At 37.9% G+C, this 24,623-nt stretch overlaps 1 protein-coding gene across 2 annotated transcripts in view; it reads left to right on the top strand.

Moving 5' to 3' along the window:
• LOC109048482 (pleckstrin homology domain-containing family M member 3-like) overlaps positions 1–24,623 on the top strand; it is a 45,296-nt gene that overhangs the window by 697 nt on the left and 19,976 nt on the right. Inside the window, exons 2-6 of one of the 2 annotated variants that reach the window (XR_006155600.1) lie at positions 1,700–2,575; positions 9,800–10,735; positions 17,766–17,911; positions 18,088–18,281; positions 18,850–18,890. Coding sequence is in view for 1 of the 2 variants with exons in the window: in XM_042731134.1 (XP_042587068.1) it covers positions 2,122–2,575; positions 9,800–10,735; positions 17,766–17,911; positions 18,088–18,281 (1,730 nt within the window). In the remaining variant the exon portion in view is untranslated. The remainder of the gene's footprint in view (positions 1–1,699; positions 2,576–9,799; positions 10,736–17,765; positions 17,912–18,087; positions 18,282–18,849; positions 18,891–24,623) is intronic. The other variant, XM_042731134.1, reaches the window with a different exon arrangement.

Here is a 24,623-nt window from a genome sequence, read left to right as displayed (position 1 = left end):
CAAAACCCAACTGAGCAAGCCAAAAGCAACAGTGGCAAAGAACCAAAAATCCATCTGGTGACAGTAGTGAAGAAAAAACAAGACTTTTGTATTACAACACCTTGCAAATAGCAAGTACTATGTTTATTTTTATTTTATTTTTTGTTTTCTTGGAGATTTACCATTGATTGTATTCTTTGAAGATGGTATCATTAGCATCTGATACCTCAGTAAGTTACTTTTATTGTAACAGGTCAAAAGATAAGCAGTGTAGGTTACTGGCAGGGTGACTGGTCATGCGTTTCCTCTGTCAGATCTATGATAATATGATTTCATGGATTTCTGGGATGATGACACACTTTTTTGCTCATCACAGTATATAACCCTTATTCTTTGTAGCAATGACATCTATTCCGCTGTTTCACTTTAGGATTCTGTCCATTTTTTTTTTTGGTGTCATTTTGAAAGCAGTTTTACTGACTCAATGGAAAACAGCTGTCTGTTGGTCTTGCTTCTTTGTTTCTCTATTTTTTCCCATGGGTCTGGAGAGTCTCTGATCTGAGATGATGTAATGGTCTTTTAATAATTGATGGTATAAAGAAAGTGAAAGACCCTGAGCTGGAGTGCAGAGGAAATCAATGTTAGTGTGGGAGGAGGTAGACATGAGTAAGATGAGAAGAGGCTGCAAGATCATGTAAAATGAAAACAGAAAGAAGCCGTGCTCAGGTTTAGCGATGCAGGGAACCCCACCCCAAGCTGGAAACTTCCAGTGATGATGTCGGTTTGTCTGGGTAGCGAAGCTCTGGAGCGTAAGGTAGGCTGCTGAGTGGATTCCACGACCACCATGGTAGTTGCAAGAAATTAACGATGCCTTACTATGAGTGTTAACACAGGTCAAGGTAAGTTGAGTTCAACTGCTGAATCTGTAGCTCTATTCCAAAAGATAGCGAGCTGCCTACCTCTGCTGCATTTTATGGCATTGTTTCAGAAGCCATAATAATAGGAAGCAGCATTATGGGCCATTCACACAGAACATGTTTTTGTGTAAGATGCAGTGGAATGGAAAAGAACACATGCTCTTGTCTTGATACTTAAGATTTACTTTACACAGAAGTTTATTTGCAAGATGTTTAAAAACGGACTGTCTAGTGCATTTTTGCACTAAAATGCAATTGGGACCTCATCTAAAATATGTAATATGTAGGTACAACATTTGATAAGAATCAAACTTTGCAACTATTAAAGAAGTACTTTTTTTTTGTGGTGGTGGTGGTAATGTGTGTAGTATGAATCATAAAAAAAGCAAAAATATGAATGGTATTATAATGTTATACTAAAACTAAAACAATGGAAAAACCCTTAAGATAACATGTAGAAAGAAAAAACACACATCTTAAGCGTGCCAAATAACATAAGTGGACTTTGAACGTTTAATTGCCGCTTTGAACAATTACATAATTGTGGCATCCATAATTGTAATTGCAATTAGAAATTTGATTAATTGTGCAGCCCTACTGTCTATATACTGTAGGTGGTAGACAGCAAGGAAGCTAAAGCAACCTTTTATTTAATTGCTTGCTTTTATTGTTTTTTTTGGACAGTTCCTGTTGTCATACTTTTGGCTCAAAGGCTCTTCATACTAGAGCATCAGCTGTCCATGGAGTTACTGCTGTATTTGCTGACCGTCATGTACTTTTCTCTCTTGTTTGTCTAAATTCAGGATGTCGGGTCCTGGGGAAGGACGTCCTGGTGCCACATTGCATTTATCACTCGCTGAATTACTGCCTTACAGACTGCAGTGATTTAACTGAGGCACTCATCTGAATGAGGCAACACCTGTTCTAGACAGCACTGTTTGCACTCACCTTACCCAGTGCTGATACTGATAGCTGGCACAGTGGCCAGTTCTCATTAGGTTCTTGATTAACAACATTGGCTCATAAAGTGACAGTCCTGGAAGTGGTTCAGGCCTTTGTGGACCATCTGTTTTTCCACACTTCCTTTTGGGTTCAGACAGCAGATGTTCCGTCTGCGGTGCCCTCAGGCCTTGCGATCCTGCCGTGTCTTCCCTCACACACATAAGGAAACAGTCCGTTTGCTCCACCCCTCCGCTTCCTCTGTGACGCCGAAACTGTCAAGGTGATGGAGGGTCTGGAGGTTGAAGACATAAGCCCCGCCCTCGAGGCCACTGAGGACTACTTGCACTGCCTCGGTGACAATCAAGGAGATGGCCAGGTACGTCCGCCCAAGCTTAAAGAGGCCTCCACCTTGGACAAGTTGAACTCCAGTGGGGTGTGGGGGCTACTGACGGGAAAGCAATCTGAAATATCACCCAAAAATATGGCCTGGGCGGAGCAGTCATCTTTCACTGTGCTGGGCCTGCGACATGGAAAAAGGAACCGGGCGCGATCCACCAATGATTTGGCGGCACATGCCAAAGAGACAAACTCCACCACCAATACATCCAGCGGCGGCTTCAAGCGTGGCCACAACCGCTCCCGTTCAGATGTCAACAACCGCACTTACACCGATAATGGCATGCCTGCCATTGACAAAAATACACTCAAGAACATGGCGCTGAACTACCACAGAGATGGTAAGAATTAACTTAACAGTGTTTATTGTCTTTATCATTTATACATTAATTTTGAATTGATGTGTGGTGCAGAGATCAAACAAGTTTAATCAAATCTCATCCAAAACCAGGTGTTTCACTTACAAGATTCTGTTTACACTCAAAGTGGAAATGCTAAGTGATGCCACATAATCGCAGCCAATCAGAACTTTATTCATATTTAATAGTGCAACAGTGCCATCCACTTTTTCAGCGCCCTTTTTTAGCAGAAGTATTTTTCCGTTATTTTTCCAACAGGGATTTAAAAAAAAATTTTATTTAAAAAGTTGTAAACCATGAACCAAATGCACCAGGTATGAGGTGAAGCACAGCATTACAAACTTTAAAGCAAATGTTTTTGAAAATTAGAGTTTAAATGAGGAAAAGAACTACAATCCAGTTAAATATTGCAAATAACATAATCAAATAAAAAAAAGTGGAAGTGAATGGGTGCTAAAGAGATTCTTTGATAGTAGACGATTTCTTTGCATAATCATGGCTGATGTAGTTTTTTATCAGGAATTCCACTGTTAAACACATTAAAAAACTAAGTTGAAATAATGTGGACTGATCTGGCTATACCATTGGTTAACATACTCAGCTCACAGTAGTGCTGCAAATATTGTTAAAATCAGTTCCTCCATGGAGAAAATGAGTGTAATTTTTACTTCTGGAAATTAACTCTAACACTTTGTACAGTTGGATTAAGTAGAACTTTGAACCAATCAGATTTCACCCTCTCACTTGTTACTTGTTGTGAATGATTAGGACAAAACATGAAAAAAAAAAATACCTTTACTTGCTAAAATGATTAAATTATTTCACTACTGTGTACACTTTTTAAAAAAAAAGTCACGTGGTGTTGTAGCTTTTATCTCCTCACACCTGTGATTTGTTGTGTCTGCGTCTCTGTCAACACCGCTCACCTGCACTCTTTGCAGGAATCACCTCCTTTTATGTCGAGGGGGTTCAATGAGTTTTGGCTTACTTATGGTTTGGCCTGTTTGTTTGTTTCTCTGTGTTTTCGTCTGAAAGGCTTTATTCAGACAAGGTCATCCCAGAACAAGAACAGTAGAGGTCTAGTGCAATATTACGATTAACATGCTTGCTATGATTTAATACAGTACATACTCACCAATACAAACTGTCACATTGTTTTAAAGCTTTTTATATCCAGTGTAGTCTGGTTTAATTCTGTATTAACTCGTTTTGAAAAGACTGATTTATTTCTACATCCAGTAAATCAGCACTAGGTTTTGCAAAATGGCAGGTGATACCAATCCTCTTGGCTGTCCTTGCCTTGTCTTAAAACTTAATGGTGTAAATTGTTAATTACAGAAATGTAATTCTGTAAGGGAGCAACTGGAAATAGAAGTAAGTTCCACGCTCGAATGCCCACCGTTTCTTGAGTGACTGAGATTGAATCCTAGGTGACATTAGGATATTGGCAACCCACCCAGTGTCTAATGCTGATAGATCTACTGATTAAGACTGGAGAAACCCCTACACCCCTCACTGCACAGGTCTCAGTGTTTGTGTTATGCTTGACTTGGCTCTGTAGTTCATTACAAGCGTCAATTTTAATATAGTCTGCTTTGTTTTACGCTTATTATTCAACATCTACTTTTTTTAACTCGAGATGTAGTCACACCAGGAAAGTTTGCTAATTCACTTGCTTTGGTTCGGACCAAATAGACCAATTTTTTTTTTTTTTTTGGTGTGGTCCTTTTTGCAAGTGAACCAGAAATTGTAAACATGTGTGCTATGGTCATCAATTCATTGGTTCATCCATTCAGCTGTACCAGAGTTTGTTTGGAACTGGACCGAGACCACCTCTTCAGCTGGGTCTCTGTACGGTTGTTTGGTCTGCACCCGACAGGGTTGCCAGGTCCCAGAAAAATTTCCAGCCCAAAGCTTATTAAAACCCGCCCAAAAGGAATGAAAACTAGCCCAATTTTTGCCCTGTCCATTCATAGCTGACAGCAGCTTTATTTCATTAATGCCCTTTAAAATAAACATTTTGATTTTATTTATTCTATGTTTTGAATCTTAGCAAGACTTGTTTATATGTAGTATGCGCATATGAAATTATTTAATCTGTATTTTCTTTTTTCTTTTACCCTTTCTTTCATTTTAATTTTCAGCACTTTTCATAATAAAACTTAAAATTACACTCTAAAAAATGCTGGGTTAAATTCTTTAATAAATAAATAAATAAATAACTTTTAGTGATTTTCTGTTGTATTAAGCCTCAAATGGCAACTATACATCAGATTGGTTTCTTCTTTAAATTTTAAAAAAGTTAAAATATGAATGGTATTATAATGTTATACTAAAACTAAAATTAAAATAATGGGAAAAATCCTTAAGATAACATGTAGAAAGGAAAAAAAACGCATCTTAAGCATGCAGAATAACATAAGTGGACTTTGAATGATCAGTTGCCACTTTGAACGATTACGTGATAAATCAATCAAAAACTTTAAAATCAATTAGAAATTCGGTTAATTATGCAGCCCTAAAACCCAGCAATTGGGTTGTTTTGACCTAGCAGCTGGGTTAAATGTTTAACACAAACTTCTGGGTAGTAACCCAACCGCTGGGTCAAAACAACCCAATTGCTGGGTTTGTATTTAACCCAGTGCTGGATGATATATCCAGAAATGATTATGACAATATCTGTTCCATATCATATCAATATTTATCAGAATATTCATTTACCATTGTTATGGAGGGAAATGCTTTGAAAATGTAGTAAACACACACACACACACACACACACAAACACACACACACACACACACACACACACACACACACACACACATATTATTATTATTACCCTAAAAAAAATGCTGGGTTAAATACAACCCAGTGCTGGGTAAAATGTGGACAAACCAAGCGACTGGGTTGTTTTGACCCAGTGGTTGTGTTACTACCCAGAAGGTTGGGTTAAACATTTAACCCAACTGTTGGTTGAAAACAACCCAATCACTGGGTTTGTCCATATTTTACTCATATTTTACTTGTATTTAACCCAGCATTTTTAGTGTAGTAGTAGTATTTTATTAGATTTTTTTCATAAATTCTTTCAAGCCAACTTTTAATTTAGGGCCCCATGAAATTCACTTTATTTTTTTAAATTTTTTTTTTAGATTCTGTTTTTTCCATTTTATTTATTTTGTGTTTTATCATTTATTTTGTATGATTTATGCAAATGTATCATGAAAAATCCTGTCTAAAAACTTTAAAAAAGTAATCAATATTTTTAAATATAATATAATATAATATAATATAATATAATATAATATAATATAATATAATATAATATATAATTATATAACAATTAATTTCCAACAAAAAAATAGCATTTTTTATTTTTGTCAAATAAGATGATGCACACCAAAACTGTATGTTTGATATTAAAACATGGATGAAAAACATTTGGGTTGAATGATATTCCGTACAAATAATAGTATAGAATTAGACTATTATTTTGAGACATACATTTTACTGTATCATAATCAGTAATATATTTCTGTTAACATTTCTTCAGATTTGTCGTGAAGTTTTTCAAATAATACGTTGAAAATCTCCCTCTGAGATGCTCTGGAGATAAAGTTCATAAAGTGCGACGCAAATGCAGAAATCACTGTGAGCTTCACATGTGTTTGAGTTTGTGTAGTAGACAAAACTATGCTATTTAAACAGAGACACTCAGAACATGCAGACTTATAAGTGACATGCTTTGACTGGCTGTTGTGTTCATTTTTGCCATGTAAAAGCCTTAGCATCTAATGCTCTGGGTGAAAGTTGCGTACTAGTTTGTGATGTGACATCCGCCTCTCCATTCTCCAGTTGCCAGGTATATATTCCAAGTATAATAAACGTTAGTAAAAGGATCTATTTTCATTTTTATTTGTCTGTAGATACACTTTGGGCGGCCGTGGTACATTATAAAAGTAGGCCAAAAAAAACAACAATTTTGCGTGAAAACCACCACCCTGGCAACACTGGCACCCGAGTGGAATTGCTATATATAGTGCTCAAAAGTTAGGGTCAGTAAGATTTTTTTATTTTTTATTTCAGCAAGGATGGAGTAAATTGATAAAAATTGGCAGTAAATACATTAAAAATGTTACATTTCCATTACATTTAGTCATTTAGCAGACAAATGAGGACAATGGAATACATGTTACAATAGATCCCTATTAATCAAGCAATCCTGACAAAAAAAAAAAAAAAAGGAATAACATGGTCTCCACAAAAATATTAAGCATCAATTGATGATAATAGGAAATGTTTTCATGTAAGAATGATTTCATGTAATCTGGCCTTAGATAAGGAATATTATTACCATACAAAAGTCAGTGCTTGTAAGATTTATATTCATTTCATTGTGGTCTCTGACAATCAGTACAACAAAACTTACTAGTTGTCTTTAATTGAAGTGCAAAGTGATTAGAGATTATACTCCGCTTTCAGCTGTATTCATGATATCATATTATGATGCGACTCTTCCCTGAGTGCTGCTTTCTGTGTTTGATTATAGCGGGCTTAAATTTGTGCCTACTCATTTGCATGTTTATTGGACCTTAAGCAATACAATTTTATTGTTAGTTGAATATAGTTATACAGGTTTTACTCACCCCAAACTTTTGAATGGTAGCGTATATTTAGAACTTGTTTGATTATGTTTTATATAAATAAGTCCTATTACATTTTACTAGTTTGGACTTTAAAACTGTCCAGATGGCTTTCACTCAGCTCCATTCTGGCCCACTGTTTGCATCTGTCTGCTTTTTTCCTCTTGAGTCATCACTGATTCCCTCGTGCACATCCATGAAGAGGTAGCACCACTAATACTGGTTTTATGTGCCATGTCTGTCTCAAATGGGTCTTTTAGTCTCTTGCAGATGAAAAGGTCTTAGAAAGGTTTAGGCTCTGCAGGCAGACTGGCCTTCCACCAGCTCTCTAATTGGGTCATGTCAGCACGCCTCACGTCCTCTCTGCCATGAAATTAGTAGTGACTCTTTCCATAGCTGCAAGCTATGCACCTTTGAAGACCTCAGAGTGCAAGGAGCCCCCAAACATTCCACAACGACGCTCCAGAATGGCAAAGCACATCATCTGTAGTAGCTTTATTAGCACAAGAGGGAGGGACTGTCTGTTATAAGTTACAGATGTGTAGGAAGGTGCAGGTTTGACTGGTACATTAGAGATAAGACTTAAAGAAAACAATACAGAGGCATTTGCTTTTAATTTACTCTCAGCCTGGCCTCTGTCTGTTTCTTTGGGTCTGGCCAGGCCCAGATGCCCAGGGCACCCAGAAGGTTCCTGAGGGCTGAGAGGAAAACGGGCAGTTTCCAGCCAAGGAAGTGTAAGGATGAGGGGTATTGTGGACCAAGAGAGGAAAGTAGATAAAGGAGGGAGTATGTTCAAGAAATGGACAGAGAAAGGAAGGACTGAAAAGGAGTGCCAAAGATTAGGGTTCACTCTTTGCCGTTTTGTTTGCACAGCAGCCTGACACACAATAATGTTTCTTCCTGCTTTGAGGTGGCTGGATAGACTGCTATCACCCAGCACAATAGCATCCATCACAGATTATGTGAACATCTCACACACAGGGCTCCAGACTAACATGGTGCCAGCAAGTTCTGCAAAAGGAGGTAGTATTGACAGGGTGATGGGCATATAAAATGAAAATGTATAATTAATTGATATGTCGCAATATTTGGACAGAAAAGGTTTTCTCTTGTTACAAAGGTACAGGTGCATGTCAATAAATTAGAATGTCGTGGAAAAGTTCATTTATTCCAGTAATTCAACTCAAATTGTGAAACTCATGTATTAAATAAATTCAGTGCACACAGACTGAAGTAGTTTAAATCTTTGGTTCTTTTAATTGTGATGATTTTGGCTCACATTTAACAAAAACCCACAAATTCACTATCTCAACAAATTAGAATAATTCGTAAGACCAATAAAAAATAAAAAGAATAAAAAAACATTTTTAGTGAATTGTTGGCCTTCTGGAAAGTATGTTCATTTACTGTACATGTACTCAATACTTGGTAGGGGCTCCTTTTGCTTTTATTACTGCCTCAATTCGGCGTGGCATGGAGATGATCAGTTTGTGGCACTGCTGAGGTGGTGTGGAAGCCCAGGTTTCTTTGACAGTGGCCTTCAGCTCATCTGCATTTTTTGGTCTCTTGTTTCTCATTTTTCTCTTGATAATACTCCATAGATTCTCTCTGGGGTTCAGGTCTGGTGAGTTTGCTGGCCAGTCAAGCACACCAACACCATGGTCACTTAACCAACTTTTGGTGCTTTTGGCAGTGTGGGCAGGTGCCAAATCCTGCTGGAAAATGAAATCAGCATCTTCAAAAAGCTGCTCAGCAGAAGGAAGCATGAAGTGCTCCAAAATTTCTTGGAAAATGGGTGCAGAGACTTTCAAAAAACACAGTGGACCAACATATTAGCTGAAGTCCACTGAAAAATGTAATTCTGAAAATAATCATTTTGTTGTTGTTTAAAAAAAAAAGAATAACCCTTTTTCCTAAGCTCCTCTGAGAAATGTAATCCTCAAAAAAAAAATCTCTCTCTTTTTTTAATAGTGGTTCTCATTTTTTTCTTTTTGCTGATTTTTGTTGGTAAATTGTCTAAAATTATATTTTTATTTAAAGTCCTCTAAGGATCCTGAAAACAATCCTTAAAATCATCAAAACTATCTGTTTTTTTTCTCTAATGCTTCTCATAATGTATTTTGACATTTTTGCGTTTTTTTTTTGTTGGTGAATTGGCTATCAAATTAAAAGATTTGTATTTTTTTTATTTTTTTATTTTTTTTACTTAAGACCGCTGAGAAATATAATCCAAAGAGAGCAGTTGTTAGCTAAAAAATTGTTGGAATTTCCTCCAGCATAAAAGGAAAATCAAATCAGTAAGTAGCGTCTGAACATGGATTAAGTCTCGTTTGTATTGTATGATTCGCCAAGAAGTACTTGATCCACAATATTTTCTTCCAATTTTCCTGTGCAATTACAGTTCTTGTTTTTGCCATTAGCTTGATATGGTGTAGCCAAAGGCCCTAGTAATCATGTTTACAGTTATTTAATCCATTATAAACTTTTTTTTTTTCTTAGACATTATTAGTCTGTAGTTTGTTATTGCCATTAAAGGTCCTCTTTCTGACTTTTTTTCTAGCTCATAAGGAGAGCAGCCCTAGCCTGGTGAAGCAGGGATCGCTGGAGCAGAGAGAGGGCCCATGGGGACGTTGGACCACCTGTCACGTGGAGCTTACGCCCTGTGAGCTGCGTCTTTACAGCCTGGACAGCAGCGGCAACCAGCAGCTATGTGCTGCCCTCTCACTGTCCCATTGCCAAGGGGTGAGTGCACCGCAGCCGCAGGATGGACGTGTATTCCAGGCCGTCTTCTTTAACAGCACTCGTGTGCAGTTACGTGCACCCTGCCAGTGGGAGGCACTGGAGTGGCGTAGACTCCTCTGGGAACGCGTCTTGGCCGCCCGTCCAGCCAATCGCAAAGGGGAGCCTGCTCGTGCCAACTCCCCTACCCCTCACGAACCCGATCCAGATGCGGCGATGGTGCCAGCTCCTCGACCCCTGGTACGTCCCACGGCCCTACCACTGTTCACCCAGCACTGTGCTGATGTTCTTAAGGCTGGTCTTCTGCACCAACTCACCGACCTCAATAACTGGAGGGCCTTCACATTTGTACTGAGCCGCACTGAGCTGCAGGCCTTCCCGACCGAAGGAAGAGGCCCAGTGTCGGAGCCGGTGTTGAGGTACCCGCTGGCCTCCTGTCTGGCTGTGCAGCGGGATGTTGAAGATGGAGACACCTGCTCCCACTTCCAGGCGGTCTTCCCTGATGATGTGCTGCGCTTGAGGGCAGAGACCGAGTCTAAGGCCCAGGACTGGGTGGAGGCCTTGCGCACGGCAGTGACGGCTCAGCGGCCACAGTGGGAGAATAAGCAAGTGGTGATAAGGAGTAAGCCAGCCAGGGAGCGACGGCACAGGGAGGCCCAGAGAGCTAAACGACAGTCCGTCACCACTAGCTTTCTCAGCATCCTCACCTTTCTGGCTGTAGAAAAGGGTCTTACCGCTCAGAGCTTCCGATGTGCAGGTGACCACCTTTTACAATGCATTCTCAACATTTCCTAATATTGTAACAGCTTTTTTAGAATTGGGCTCCTTATCAGTAAAATTGTCAGGGCGAAACTCCGCAAGATTCAGTTGCCTTTGCTGATTGCACATTCATTTTATATCCATTGTGGTACAAATATGCCTACATATTTAGTTAATTAGTCTTGATTACAATGTTCTCTTTTTGTGGCCCAAATGTGACACTTGTTAATCATTCGAGAAATTAAAATAAATCAAAAGACCAATAAATACTTAGAAATCTACATCATTTTACATTAATTGAGGCCAGTGTGCAATGATAACATCAAAAATGCAGTAGACAAATTAAAAAAGGTAATAAGGAATTAAACTTAAAAAAGGTAAAAAGGAATTAAATGTTTTCATATTTTTTGTAATTATTTGTATATTAGTAATTGATAAAGAGATTATTGTCATATTTCTTGAATTAGTTATTTAGCATCAAATATTGTATTTTCTGCTCATTTATCTTCGTTTTTATTACTAGAATATTTTATTTTGTAATTATATTATTATATATTTTTTATATTGTATTAAAATTGTGAAACTGAATTCTTTATCTATATTGATCATTGATTGACTCTTTTTAAAAGTATTTGTTGTTTTATTTATTTCTATTTTTTGTTGTTGTTGTTGTTGTATTCATTGATTTATCAATTTCTCAAAAGAATATCACATTTGGTCCCTATAATAAGTGCTTTATTTAATGATGTGATTAGAAACCTCCCGCTCAATGAAATCCAGTAGTCACAAGACACATTTGTAATGCATGTTCATACCAGGTTTAAGCACCACTTGTGGTTGGATCATTCATAACAAATGTATAAAAAGGGCTAAAATCATTGCTCTTAAATTTTCTATTGTAATGTTGCATCTTAGTGTGCAGTCATTTTTGTCTCTGATCTGGATTTTTGACATCACAGATTCATCCAGCTTACGTTGACTCCTTAAATTTTTGCCATTCAAAAAGGCCATGTCTATTTGAACTTAAGACTTCCTCCGTGTGTCAAATGATCCAACAAGCTCACTCAAACCCCAAAGAAATAAATGTTCCACTCACTAAAGAATTGTTTAAAACCATTTTTCAACACATGCCACATGATCTGATCGCTCAAACAAGCAGACAACCATTATACAAAGACAACCCTCAACGTATGCCTGTAATTTGCCATCTGTCATCTCTCCATTCCAAATACTGTTTAGTTATGTTTATGCTTCATGTCTTTGGCTTTGCTGTGGTGGCCTTCAAAGGCCAGGTAGATATCTGATCCCTTATAGTTATGTGAGTTTATATACAGGCTAAGTCTATCACTTTCTTTCTCCGGTGTGAAATTTCCACCCTCTAAGTGGATATGAATGAAACGCTTTCCTGCCCTGTTGTAACAACCAGCTTTTTAATGCAGGACATTTGAAAGCCTCACCGAGCAAGGACAGCAGGCACCTGACGATAATTGGCCCATATAAAGCGGAAAAAATCTCCTTTTAGAATCAAAGGCTCCCTGGATGCTGCGATCTGTGCGGAAGCTAATTGTTTGATTCGGGGCCACGAAAGAGATTTTTTTGAATGGGACGTGTCGGCCTAAAAAGAACAGAACAGCTGGGTATAGCCCTGTGCTCGGGACTCCCTCTCTCTCTTTCTCTCTCTCACCGTAGTTTTTTTTCACCCAAAGAACATACACTTTTATGAATCTTTCTTTTTCTTTTTTTTCCCCCAAACAGATGCTCACACCTTATTTTTCTTTTCTGTGTTGATCAGTGCTGTATTGCTTTTGACATTTGTATTGCGTGTTTGTTCGAGTAAATTTTTACAGATTTTAAAGATGTAAATGGTGAGTGCTTCTAAGGTAGAATTAGACATTAAATAGTCTTTATTTTTTGTTTTCTTTTAAATTAGACAGTATATTAGTGGTATCTCTCTCAGACCCTAACGCACATCCAAAATGTCACATAAAATGGGCCAGTCATAACATGTTAGGGACATACGCCTTAAACATGCTGCTGATAACATGTAATATATTTAAGAAATGTACTTGTGACTCCTGTGTTCTAAAGTCTGTTTTATTCTATAGTTGATGCTAAAATTCTAAAATTCTTGTGTGTATGTGCTATAAGAGGACTGGATCTTGTGTGGGAGAGAGCAGCTCATCCAATTGCAGGGTAGATGGAAAGGACAACAGATCCAGTCTGGGCTCAGTGGGCTGATGGTTAAAGGTGGAAGTGGCTCCTCAGTATGAAGAGTTTTGTCTCATTACTGTTGCAGTCTTTTATTATGTCCTGCTTTGTTCTCTGTCATTTGTTCACTTTGCAATACCTCTTGGCCCTAGTTTTTCTGCATCCACAAAAGGTTTGTCAGCTAACCCAAGTCCTGTGTGGGTGTTACTGAAAGGGGTTGTGATGCATTCACATTGCTTAAAGATGACCTGGAGATGCTAAGGAGGGGAAGAAAAGCTATTGAAGTGCGATAGAAAAGAAAGAACATTAGTCCCTGCCTTAATTTGAATATGCATATTTCAAACTTATACCATCTGTTGTTTCTATTAAGATTTTGATTCTTCCTTGTCCCAATATTTGTGTTAGACCTCTAATGAGGCAGCACTTTAAAATCAGCCAGTGTTCCTTCTCTTTTTTCTGCAGAACAGGATAGTTCATCCAAAAATGAAAGTTCTGTCATCATTTACTCACCTTCAAGTTGTTCAAAACCTGTATGAGTGTCCTTGTTCTGATGAACATAGAAGAAGACATATTAGTGAATGTGTGTAACCAAACACCATGGGGAAAATAAAAATGGATGGATGTTAATGGGGAACAGATACTGTCTGGTTCCCAACATTCTTCAAAACATCATCTTTCGCGTTCGTACACTTAATGAGCAAACTTTATTCAAAACACTACAGAATAACAGAACTTGGTTTAAGAGGGTCATGCATGCCATCCATTTGAAGCAGAGACCATCCTCTTTCCTCCTCTCTCAAGCACACACACACACATACACCCTTTTTTTTCTCAAGCAAATCACATAGTTTGCTTGAACCCAGCTTGGGCTTTTTTCCACACACTTCTACCAAAGTACCCTGTAGAGCATACAAGGACAGCAGATCAAATAGGAAGATCCAGCTGTAGGTGGGAAAAGAGGGAGTGTAGGGTCAGGTGGAGAGAATGGGGTCCAAGGGACTGCTGTTTACATCAAAAAGATGGGCAGTGCATCTGTCTCAAGCAAACACATGTGTGAACACACTTACACACGCACAACCTTATGCCATCTTTTTTTTTTTTTTTTTTTTTTTTTTTTGAAGTGGATGTCAGCTTGAATAGGGGACATCAAAGCTGGGGCCTTGTCGTCTTTCACGCTTATGGAGCCACAAAGCCCCACCCTGGGGTTCTTGTCCCATGGAACTCGGCGGGCTGCTTGACAGTGGAGCGAGTCGTAGCCTTTGCAGCAAGAAAACTGAAGGACCGAACACCTCCTCCGGAGCTGTAATGTCTGTTCTGCTAGAAAACCATTGTGCAAGTGGCACCTCAGAGCGCCTCGCTTCACCTTTATTCTTCCTGCAAATAGTTGCTGTTTTATGGCAACAGGGTGCTGCTGAAAATGAAAGAGTGGAATCTTGCGGACAGTCACGGACTGAACACATCAAACGCCTCTTGTTTGGCACAGCTCCCTGTCTTTCCCACAGTCCCAGGCTGGCCCCACTTTTTGTGCAAGGAACATGCCGTTCCCCTGCACTTATGCTTGGCTATGAGATTGGGAAATGTTGAGAACCATATTCAATTGTAATTAAGTGTTACATGTGTGTTAACTGCAAAGCTTGTAGCTCCGACCTGCTAGAATTCAGTTGGCTCAGAGTGGTTTGATGTCCATAGACATCAATGTACTTTCAACTTGGGGATATTTTCAGTGCTGTCTTTCTGTCTGGCTGTGATGTGCAAACTTGCACCTTGTGTGTTTGAACGTATATGGGAACTCATGCATGGGGCTGTGCTTTACTGGCACAGGCTGTGATGTCCACAATACATAGAACCTGTGGTTTCCAAGTGGCCAACTCCTTCCCAGAAGTGACATGCTCTCTGGCCACTGTCCAGAAGCTCTCTAGCCCAACAGGCTTAATGGAAATGTATCAGAAGTTTGCTAGAAAGCTTATTCAGATCATCTTGTTCTGTGGCTCTTTCATACATAATTGGTTTGGCACTATGTTTACATGCAATTAAAACATGGATTTACATGCATTAAAAGCTCATTTTAAGTAGGACTAATGTGAAAATGTCACATTAATGATTTCATAGTGATATTAGAAATACAGTGATATTGTTGGTCAAATTAAGTTGGTCAAACAGACCTAGGCTTCCAGGGTCATTTGCTTTCTGTTATATTGCTTTATATTGCAAACTGGTGTTTATCATGTTATTTTAATGAATAACCATAATCATAAACAGGTTTGTAGCGTAAATAGTTTTACTGTTTACTTGAATATTCTTGAATATTTTCTTCTAGTTATTTACCAACAGCAGCTAATGAATCTGAAGTCTTGCATATTCAAAGAAAAGCAGGCTACAACTGGCTCCGAAAGACAGAGATGATGCACAGTGTGTTATTTAGTTCTTTAAAAATCAATTTTATCTGCTGACATATAGGCGTCCCGAGTTCGAATCCCAGCTTGAGGACCTTTCCCAATCCTGCTCCCCTCTCTCTCCCACTTTGCTTGCTGTCTGCTCTATCATTATGTCCTATCATTAAAAAAGAAAAAGAAAAAACAGTTTGACGCATTGCATCATGATGAAGAAGAAGACTGTAGCTCATCTACTAACTCATATTTGAACTTTGTTGTCCATATATTCTCTTTTTCATTCCAGAGTTTGAGACATATGTGAGCTGTTAGCTGCTGATTCTTCCGTGATGTTATACAGAAACTGTGCTTTGGAAGCCAACTGAATGCATACAAACATTGCCAGTTTTTAAATCAGTGTTTCTCCCTTATGTTTTGCACAATTTTTGTTTTTCTTTTGCTGAAAAGCACAGCCTCAACTAGCCCTCTCTTAATAACAGTCTCTGTAGCATGAGCGCTATACAACGATGTACTATTTTTGGAAAAGGGTGGTATTTGTGGGTTTACGCTCTGCATGTTTGCTGATTACAAGGCAGCTCTGACACACGACACCCTGCTGCATAGTCTGTGGTTCAGCCCAAATATCAGGCACCCATCAGCTGTGGCATGGGGGACACCACCTCTGACTTTTTATAGTCTGGGGTCCCTGCCCCTAAAAGCCTCAAGTTTACATTGGCAGCACAGTGCAGCGCATGATGTTAGCGCCTAACCTCAGATAGAACAACCCATTACGTATTGGTTTGGAAATGGAATAGAGTGAATTTTCTTTTCTTGGTCCGAAATGGCAGTATTCCTTGGCAACGTATTGTGCAAGATTCTTGCTCACAAAATAGCATTTGCTCAGTTTTTATTATTTTTTTTTTTTTTTCTAAATTTTATTATGCATCCAAAACAGCAAAAAATTACAGTTCTCCTTTAAAATTTCATAGGGCATTGCAACAATGTTGCAGGGCAAGCATAATGTTAATGCCATCATCAAATAATACATATAGTTATAAATATTCTTTAAAAAACATTCAACTGTCCAATCTTACTGACCGCAAACTTTTGAACGGTGGTTTACATATAACTGTTGAATTTTTTTCTATTCCTTGTTTATTCTTATTTTATTGATGTATTTTAAATATAGTTAATATGTACATTTACAATATTAAAAATTGAATGAATTTATGGTAATTCGTTGATACAGTCATTTGTCACAGCACTAGTCTGTGTTGTGAATATAAACTGAATTGGAGTATAATGCTGTTCACTGTTATATGAATTACTTTATTAATTTTGTGGTTTTCAAACTCAACAGCATGTGTTCACTGTAATTTCCATGGAAAGAATAGTTTGAACATTCTGCTAAACATCTCCTTTTGAACTGCACAAATGAGAGAACATTACAGAAATAGAACGCATGAGGCTGAGTACATGATGAAAGAACTGTCATTTATGGGTGAACTAACTGTTTTGAATCTGATGGTAAATGGTGTAATTTTGCACGTACATCATCCCTGTCTTCGGCTTGGCCCTTTTCAGCCAACTAACAATGCATCAAAAATAGACCTACAGCGTTGCCTGTAAACACTGTAATCAGTGTCTCCCTCTACAGATATTTGTAGCGATAACATTCTGCGTCCCTCTTTTGGAGACTGTGTTTTCTGACTTGTTTTTGTCCTCTCTATCCTACTTCCCATCTTGTCCACATTTCTCCTTCTCTCTATGAAGTGTATAGCTGCCACTACGCTTCACCGAAAAGATTGTACAAGTCTATATCCGTCTGTGCCTGTTCCTTTCATTCTCTTTTTATTCTTTGAACGTCCACACTGTCCCGGCTCTGGTTCTTCTAGATGGTTAGGATAAGGGACACCTGCCATGTTCACAATCACCTGTTTTGGTTCCTTTGGGATAAGCCCTTTGCTGGAGTGCCGCCTAAACTGTTTGAAGACATCTTGAACAACGATTAAAAGACAAAGCAATGCACTTTCATGAGATAGCTTGTAATAAATGTACTCAGTATTTATGCCTGTTCAGTACTAAGAAGCATTTAGATTCTTTCTGTTGTGTCTGGAAGGGTAAAAACACCTTTTTAGTTTGGGTTTTTATCAGCGACTCAATCGCTCCCTTTTGTGCAGTATAAATCTTTTGAATCTTCTGGATCGTCAGTAATATGTATCTGTGTTTAGCCAGGGTTGTGTCATAAACCTTGACATATCAGTACACAGCCCAAACAGATTGATCACCTTCTGCTAATGATTGTCCAATTTTAACAGGGTCGTGCCCTCATCAGTAGATTAGGTGGTCATTAACGTTGTCTTTAACCCAGAGTTGATCTCTCCTGTCCCAGGTTTGATTTGTGTTGTTTGAGGTTCTTCCTTTTTATGGTTGCTTTGTTTTTCCATTCAGGATGCCAGAGGCCAGTGGGTCTGTCACGGTGCAAGGCCAAAGTTTGCTCTTATAGCGGCTGGTACTACTGCCCAAGTTGTCACCAGGACAACCTCTTCCTCATACCTGCGCGTCTACTGCATAATTGGGACACTAACAAACACAAGGTATGTGCACAGACCTGTATATCCAATCCATATCTTCAGTATCATTAATAATTCTGTACGTTTTCTTGGTGCATTTGAGTTTAGAAATCAGCTTTTGCACCACCCAGCAAAAGAAACCAGACATCCAACAGAAGCTGTACGTGATGATGATTAACAACACCATTTTTGTGGCTCAGGTGTCAAAACAAGCCAAGGAGTTTCTGGAGTTTGTTTATGAGGAGCCCCTGTTAGATGTCCAGCAGTTGAACCCGTGTCTGTATGAGCATTGCGAGGCTTTGGCAGCCGTTCTCAAATTGAGACAGCAGCTCCAGTCTCTCAGGGCTTACCTCTTCAGCTGCCGGGCAACAGTGGCAGAAGACCTCCGCCGCAGGTGAGCGATGCCAAGAGCAGGAACAGGAAAGATTGGGAAAGTAAAAGTAAGACAGGTTAAACACGATAAAGTGGTGCATTTTCGTAATGCACATTGTATGTGGATCAACTTGTCCTGGGTTTGAAACAATGTCATTTTGCTTTATTAACCAACCACTGTGTGTAGCGAACCAGCAGATTATTTAATTGTTTATTATTGTCAGTTACTGCAGTATAGTGGTCAACCAGTAATGATGTTTCAGTTGGCAATGTGATGTTACACGATTTAATGTTAGTAAATTTCATATATTCAAAATTGCTGATGTTAAGCGGGTTAGTGAATGATGTTAAATGGGTTTGTGAAACTGATCTCAAATTGGACCAATATAAAAGTGATTATTATTTTTTTTTCACCTATTTAAAAAACACTATGGCTTATTATTGTGACACAACTATATATTAAAAAAACAACCATTGAGCAAGAGCAAAACTCACTTGGAAGACTGTAGAAGAAAAAAGTTGTTTAATCATATGTTTGATTTTTTTTTTCTCTTGTTAAGAGCCCGCTCAAATTTTTTTATTGTTGTTAGTTACATCAAAACAGTTGGAGTTACAAAGTCAGTAAGATAAGGTAAGTTCAGAAATATTTCATTGATATCAGTGCATGAGTGTATAAATATTTCCTAGTTGTAGTACTCCAGTGATTCTGATTACAGTGTTTGATTTAGGCCAGCAGGGACACACACTGAGGTTTTCCTCTTTCTGCTATGTAGATTTGTAAGATGGGACTGGAAGTTAATATATTGTGGAACAACATAAATATTTGTGAAGTCTTGCAAGGCACATAAAGTAGTGGATGACTGCAGCTGGTTGCATTTGGTTTGTTGCCCTGCCAGTATGTACAGAGAGAGCTTGCTTGTAATACATATGTATTAAGCTTGTAGCACTAACAAAGTATGAATTTTTAAAAGCTATTTCCTGAGAATAAGATTCTTATGCAGATCTTTAGTGGATTCCTAAGTGCCAGGTTCAGCAGGAATGTGAAGGAGCTGTGTTTATGCAAAGGTTTCGGCACTAAAAGGCTTGTCTGTGTGATGAATGCTTCATGCTCGTACCAGGGTCACTGTGGAGAACACGAGATTGCGCTAAGAGGCCTTAAACATTCACACCACGAGAGACGAAAGTGTGTACAGCTCTGTGATGAAATATTACATGATTGAAGAGCTACCTCCAGCTCTTCCCCCAAAAATGGCTCAACTCCTTTTATATTGACAGTTAATCATCCAAAAAAAGACAACTGTTTACTTAATTTAGGGATAAGCGGAAGTTTAGAAAGGGATATTTCACACAAAAATATAAGTTTTGTATAATTTACTCACCTGTTTGTCATTCTAAGCCTGTATTACAATTTTGTGTGTGTGTGTGTGTATATATATATATATTAGGGTTGGGCAAGTTAACACATTAACGCATTAATTGATTAACGCCAACAATTATTTTACAGCGCATTAACACAGTTTTTTTTTTTAAATGAAAGTCCATTGCTCACTAGCTATGAATACACAAACAGAAAAACCATGAGTCAAAGGAGGGGTGGGATGTTGATCAGCACTGGCTTGGGATGGGAGTCAACACGTATCAACCAATGAGAGCATTTGGGTTAGGCCTAAGACTGCAGCAGCGCTCACGACTTCATAAGTGGGAAATAGGAAGTTTCCGATGATGTGAAGACAGCAGAGAAGCGCTCTCGCTCAGCACCAGTGGCGTAACTACGGACAGTGCAGGCAGTGCTGCTGCATTTGGGCCCGTGCGGCCAACATCGCAAGCAGGCCCCTGGCGACAAAGTGACTATATTAATATAAATACAAATATTAATAATACAATATAGTTAAAGGGATATTCCACCCCAAAATTAAAATTTTGTCATTAATCACTTACCCCCATGTCTTTCCAAACCCGTAAAAGCTCCATTAGTCTTTGGAACACAATTTAAGATATTTTGGATGAAAACCTGGAGGCTTGAGACTGTCCCATAGACTGCCAAATAAACAACAGTGTCAAGGTCCATAAAAGGTATGAAAGTCGTCGTCAGAATACTCCATCTGCCATCAGACGTGCATACACAACATACGGTGGTATGGAGAGACACAGAGGAGACTGTTGACAAAGGAATTATTGAGAAAAGTCATTATTTTTGTTTTCCTTGCTTACAAAAAGTGTTCCTGTCGCTTCATATAACCCAGATTGCACGTCTGATGGCAGATGGAGTATTCTGACTACGACTTTCATACCTTTTATGGACCTTGACACTGTTATTTACTTGCAGTCTATGGGACAGTTCAAGCCTCCAGGTTTTTGAAAATATCTTAAATTGTGTTCTGAAGACGAACTGAGCTTTTATGGGTTTGGAACGACATGGGGGTAAGTGATTAATGATAAAATTCAAATTTTGGGATGGAGTATCCCTTTAATGTCGGGAGTCTTCACAGAAGTGAATAAATATATTATAAATTCTTAGAATTTCCACGTGTGCTTTAATGGTCTAGTCAAGATCTTTTGTCAAGCATTTCTGAGGTTCTGGGTTCTAATCCACCCTTGCATAGTTTTTTTTTTTTTTTTCTCATTAAAACCATAGGTGTTCATCAGTGATTGTATATCAAGATTTTGTTTTGTTCTTTTACCAGAATGAAGCACTCGATCCTCTGTGTGAAGACTGTGCATTGTGCATGAGCACCGAGAGAACTGATAACAGCGGTACTCACCGTAATACATTCCAGAATAGAAAAAAAAAAAAAAAAACACTGCCAAACACCACTAGTACTAGGTTTGGCCTTATTAATTTGTGCTGTTGTACAATCACAGGCTACTATTTTAAGAAGACTATGGATCCAATATGTTTTCCCACACAAATGTGGTATAAACCAGTTCTGAATTATTGTCTTTTTTGCCACTGTAAAACCAGCAAACAACATTCTTTTTTGTATTGAGCTTATACAGAAGTTAGAATCATCATTAAGAAGACATAAACTCGGCTTAACCGTGTAATCAATTTGTAGTAAAGAGGATAAAACAAAGTTTACATGTGTCCACAGATTATTGACAATAGGGCACTCCCAATGTGAAGAATATGAAGAAAAGTACCTGATGACACAGTATTACAGATATGGCAGTTGTAATTTGGTTGTAGTTTCATTTTGAATCTTTTGTAAGGAGTTATATATGCTCTATGAATAACTTTGAAATGTATAAGATGATGAGCCAAGTTTCTGGAGGTTTAACTGAGGTTAGACTACACCCTCTCCCAGTCAACAGATAAATTAAGGTCAGATAGTTCCCGATCCCAAACAGATTTGATAGAAAGAGGTTTTGTAATGCGATCAATAATTTTACTATATATTAAGGAAACAGATGGTCGACCAGAAGATGGTGCAATCCAGTCTCACATAGGATGAGAGGAAATAGGAGATGCCCAAGGAACTCCATATGCTTTGAGAGCAGAACGTAACTGAAAAAAAGACAAAATATGATGATGCTGGTAAACAAAACTTAATTCTTAATTCCTGAAACAAACAAAGGCCGTGGTCATCATATAAATCACAGCACGTGTTTATGCCTAAAGACCACGATGGTTGGACAAATGGACGATTTCCACATAAAAAATTGAGATTGTGCCATAATATAAACATCTATAACTGGGCCGAATTGGTCCTCCTATCATACGATCAACCGTTTTCCAGGTTCTAATAGAATTAGCTATAACCAGGCCAAATTTGTAATTACCGCCTTTTTTCCCTGTGCCAGCAAATAAAATATCTTGAAGTCTGTTTGGTTTAACCTTGTCAGCTTTAATCACTCTCCATGAAACTTTAGATTGAGGGTCAACCCAATTATGAAGAGCCTTAAGTTGGAACAACCAATTATACAATGTAAAATTTGGTACAGCCAGTTCTCCTGCGCGTATAGGATGCTGTTACGTCGTAAGTTTGATTCTGGGGCGGTTACCATTCCATATAAAATGGGAAAGTATAGAGTTTATCTCCTTAAAGTAACATGGAGGGGGAGAGAGTGGCAGCCTAGAGAAAAGAAAGTTAAGCCGAGGTAATAGATTGATTTTAACTGTGGAGATTTTACCTTGAAAGGAAACTTTAAGATTATTCCATCTTTGAATATCAATTTTGATCTTAACTAGAATATTATTAAAATTGTCTCTGTCAATCGTATGTATGTTTTTATTAATGGTAATGCCCAAATAGGTGAAAGAATCCTTAATAGGAACAAAATGGGGGAATAGAAGAATTAAACTTTACATTGTTAATTGGCATTAAAGCAGATTTGGTCCAATTAATCTTGTATCCTGATAAACCACTAGAATTATCAAATTCCTGAATTATATCAGAAACAAAACAATAAAGCAGTCTAACGAATCTTTCCCTTTTGTAGGTTTTTTAGTGATTTATGGAGCTCCTCCAAACTTAATGGGTCCTCCAAAGATTCTTTATTGATCTGAGAGATCTGAGGTAAGCTAAATACTGATTACAAACTGATTCCTCAGAATCTGTTTCAGCTTCATACAAATTTATATAAAAATCTTTGAATATGTCGTTGATCATCGTAGGGTTCGTGGTGACCTGACCATCTAATGATTTTATTGCGCTGATATATACTTTGGACTCACATTTCCTCAGCCTAAGAGCCAGTAAGTGGCTAGGTCTCTCAGATTCGAAATAATATTTTTGCCTAGTCCTGTGCAAAATAAACTCTGTCTTTGAATCTGAAAGTAAATCATATTCTTCTTTCAAGGAGAACAATTGTGTTGTCCGTTGATCAGTAAAATGTTGTTTTTGAAGTTTTTGTAATGATTGGATTTTACTTTCTAATTGTGTAAGCTGATGAATTTTCGCTTTTGCAAAAGTGGAAGAAAAAGCTATAAAGAATCCTCATATTGCACACTTAGTTGTTTCCCACAGTATTTGAGGATCTACATCATATTGCATATTTATTTCAAGAAATTCCTTTGTGTTATTTTAGCGAATTGATGAAAGTCTGATTGCTTAATAATGATATATTAAAGCGCCATCTAGGGGCTTTGGATTTAATATTGGAAAAATTTATTTTATACAACACAGCAGAATGATCAGACAATAAGATCGGTAATATAGAGACGGAGGAATTAGATGAAGTTAGAGATGGACTGAGAAATATGTAATCTATACTAGAGATAGTCTTATGCCTGTTAGAAAAAAAAAAGTAAAGTCGTTAGAGGTGGTAAGATCGATTATATTGAGTTGAAATTTATTTAGCAGCTTAGAAGATGGATTGGCTGTTGTATCAAAGTGAGATTTATCTAAAACAGGATTTACGACAGCATTAAAATCACCACCCACCACTAATGGGCAATCATTCTGCTCAAGCAATGTATTGGAAATATTGGTAAAAAATGAACTGTGTGCCTCGTTTAGACCATAAATAGAAACCAATGCTATCCTGTCATTATGTATTTTGCAATGGATATAAACAAATCTACCCTCATCATTACTTCTGGTATGTTCAACTGTTAGCTGTAACTTCCTGATAACTAAGATAACCACACCCTTAGTTTTATTAAGAGCACAGGAGAAGGCTGCCAATTTACAATACTTGTTCTGGAAACGTGCCATGTCAGATTGTTTTAGATGCGTCTCTTGTATCAGTGCACAGGAAATCGATTTACAGTGTAAATATTCTAATATATGGGTTCATTTGATAGCAGAATTTAGGCCATTTACATTCAATGATAGAATATTTAGAACATGCATTGTATATTCGTAATCCCAAAATTGTGATAGTCTGTTATTTAACACAGAGCAACAATTTAAATGGAGCAACTTATTGAATGGAGATATTTATTTCTTTTAGGTGCATCCGTGCGTGCCATGAGATGTTGCAAAAACACATCCCACCTGCAAATTACACCTATACAATAGTAGCCTACTTTGAGAAAACTAAAAATATTCCACAAAATGAACAGTCTTGTTTTATTTGTTCCACAACTTTCCAAAAGAGGAGAAAAATATTGAGAGACTGACATATGTCAAATTTTGCCGTCACTCACTCCCGGTGTATTAGGAAACATTTATGCATTTAGCAGACGATTTTATCCAAAGCGACTTACAGTGCATTCAGATTAACACTTCAGGAAACACCCTCACAGCAGCACAATAATTTTTTTGTCATTTACTGTCAAGGTAATATAACACAAAAGTATAGAATTATAAATGTGTTTTTTTTTTTAATGAAGTTATCAATATGTTTCGTGACATATTCGCGATATGTTTCATGGTGTTTGATATGTTTTTTCAGACTTCTTTCTCAGTCTCTTGCCTCT

This window comes from Cyprinus carpio, chromosome B9 (genome assembly GCF_018340385.1).
Source record: "Cyprinus carpio isolate SPL01 chromosome B9, ASM1834038v1, whole genome shotgun sequence".
NCBI classification, from domain to species: Eukaryota; Metazoa; Chordata; class Actinopteri; order Cypriniformes; family Cyprinidae; genus Cyprinus; species Cyprinus carpio.
Note: the sequence above shows the minus strand (reverse complement) of the source record. Positions and strands in the feature narration are given on the sequence as shown.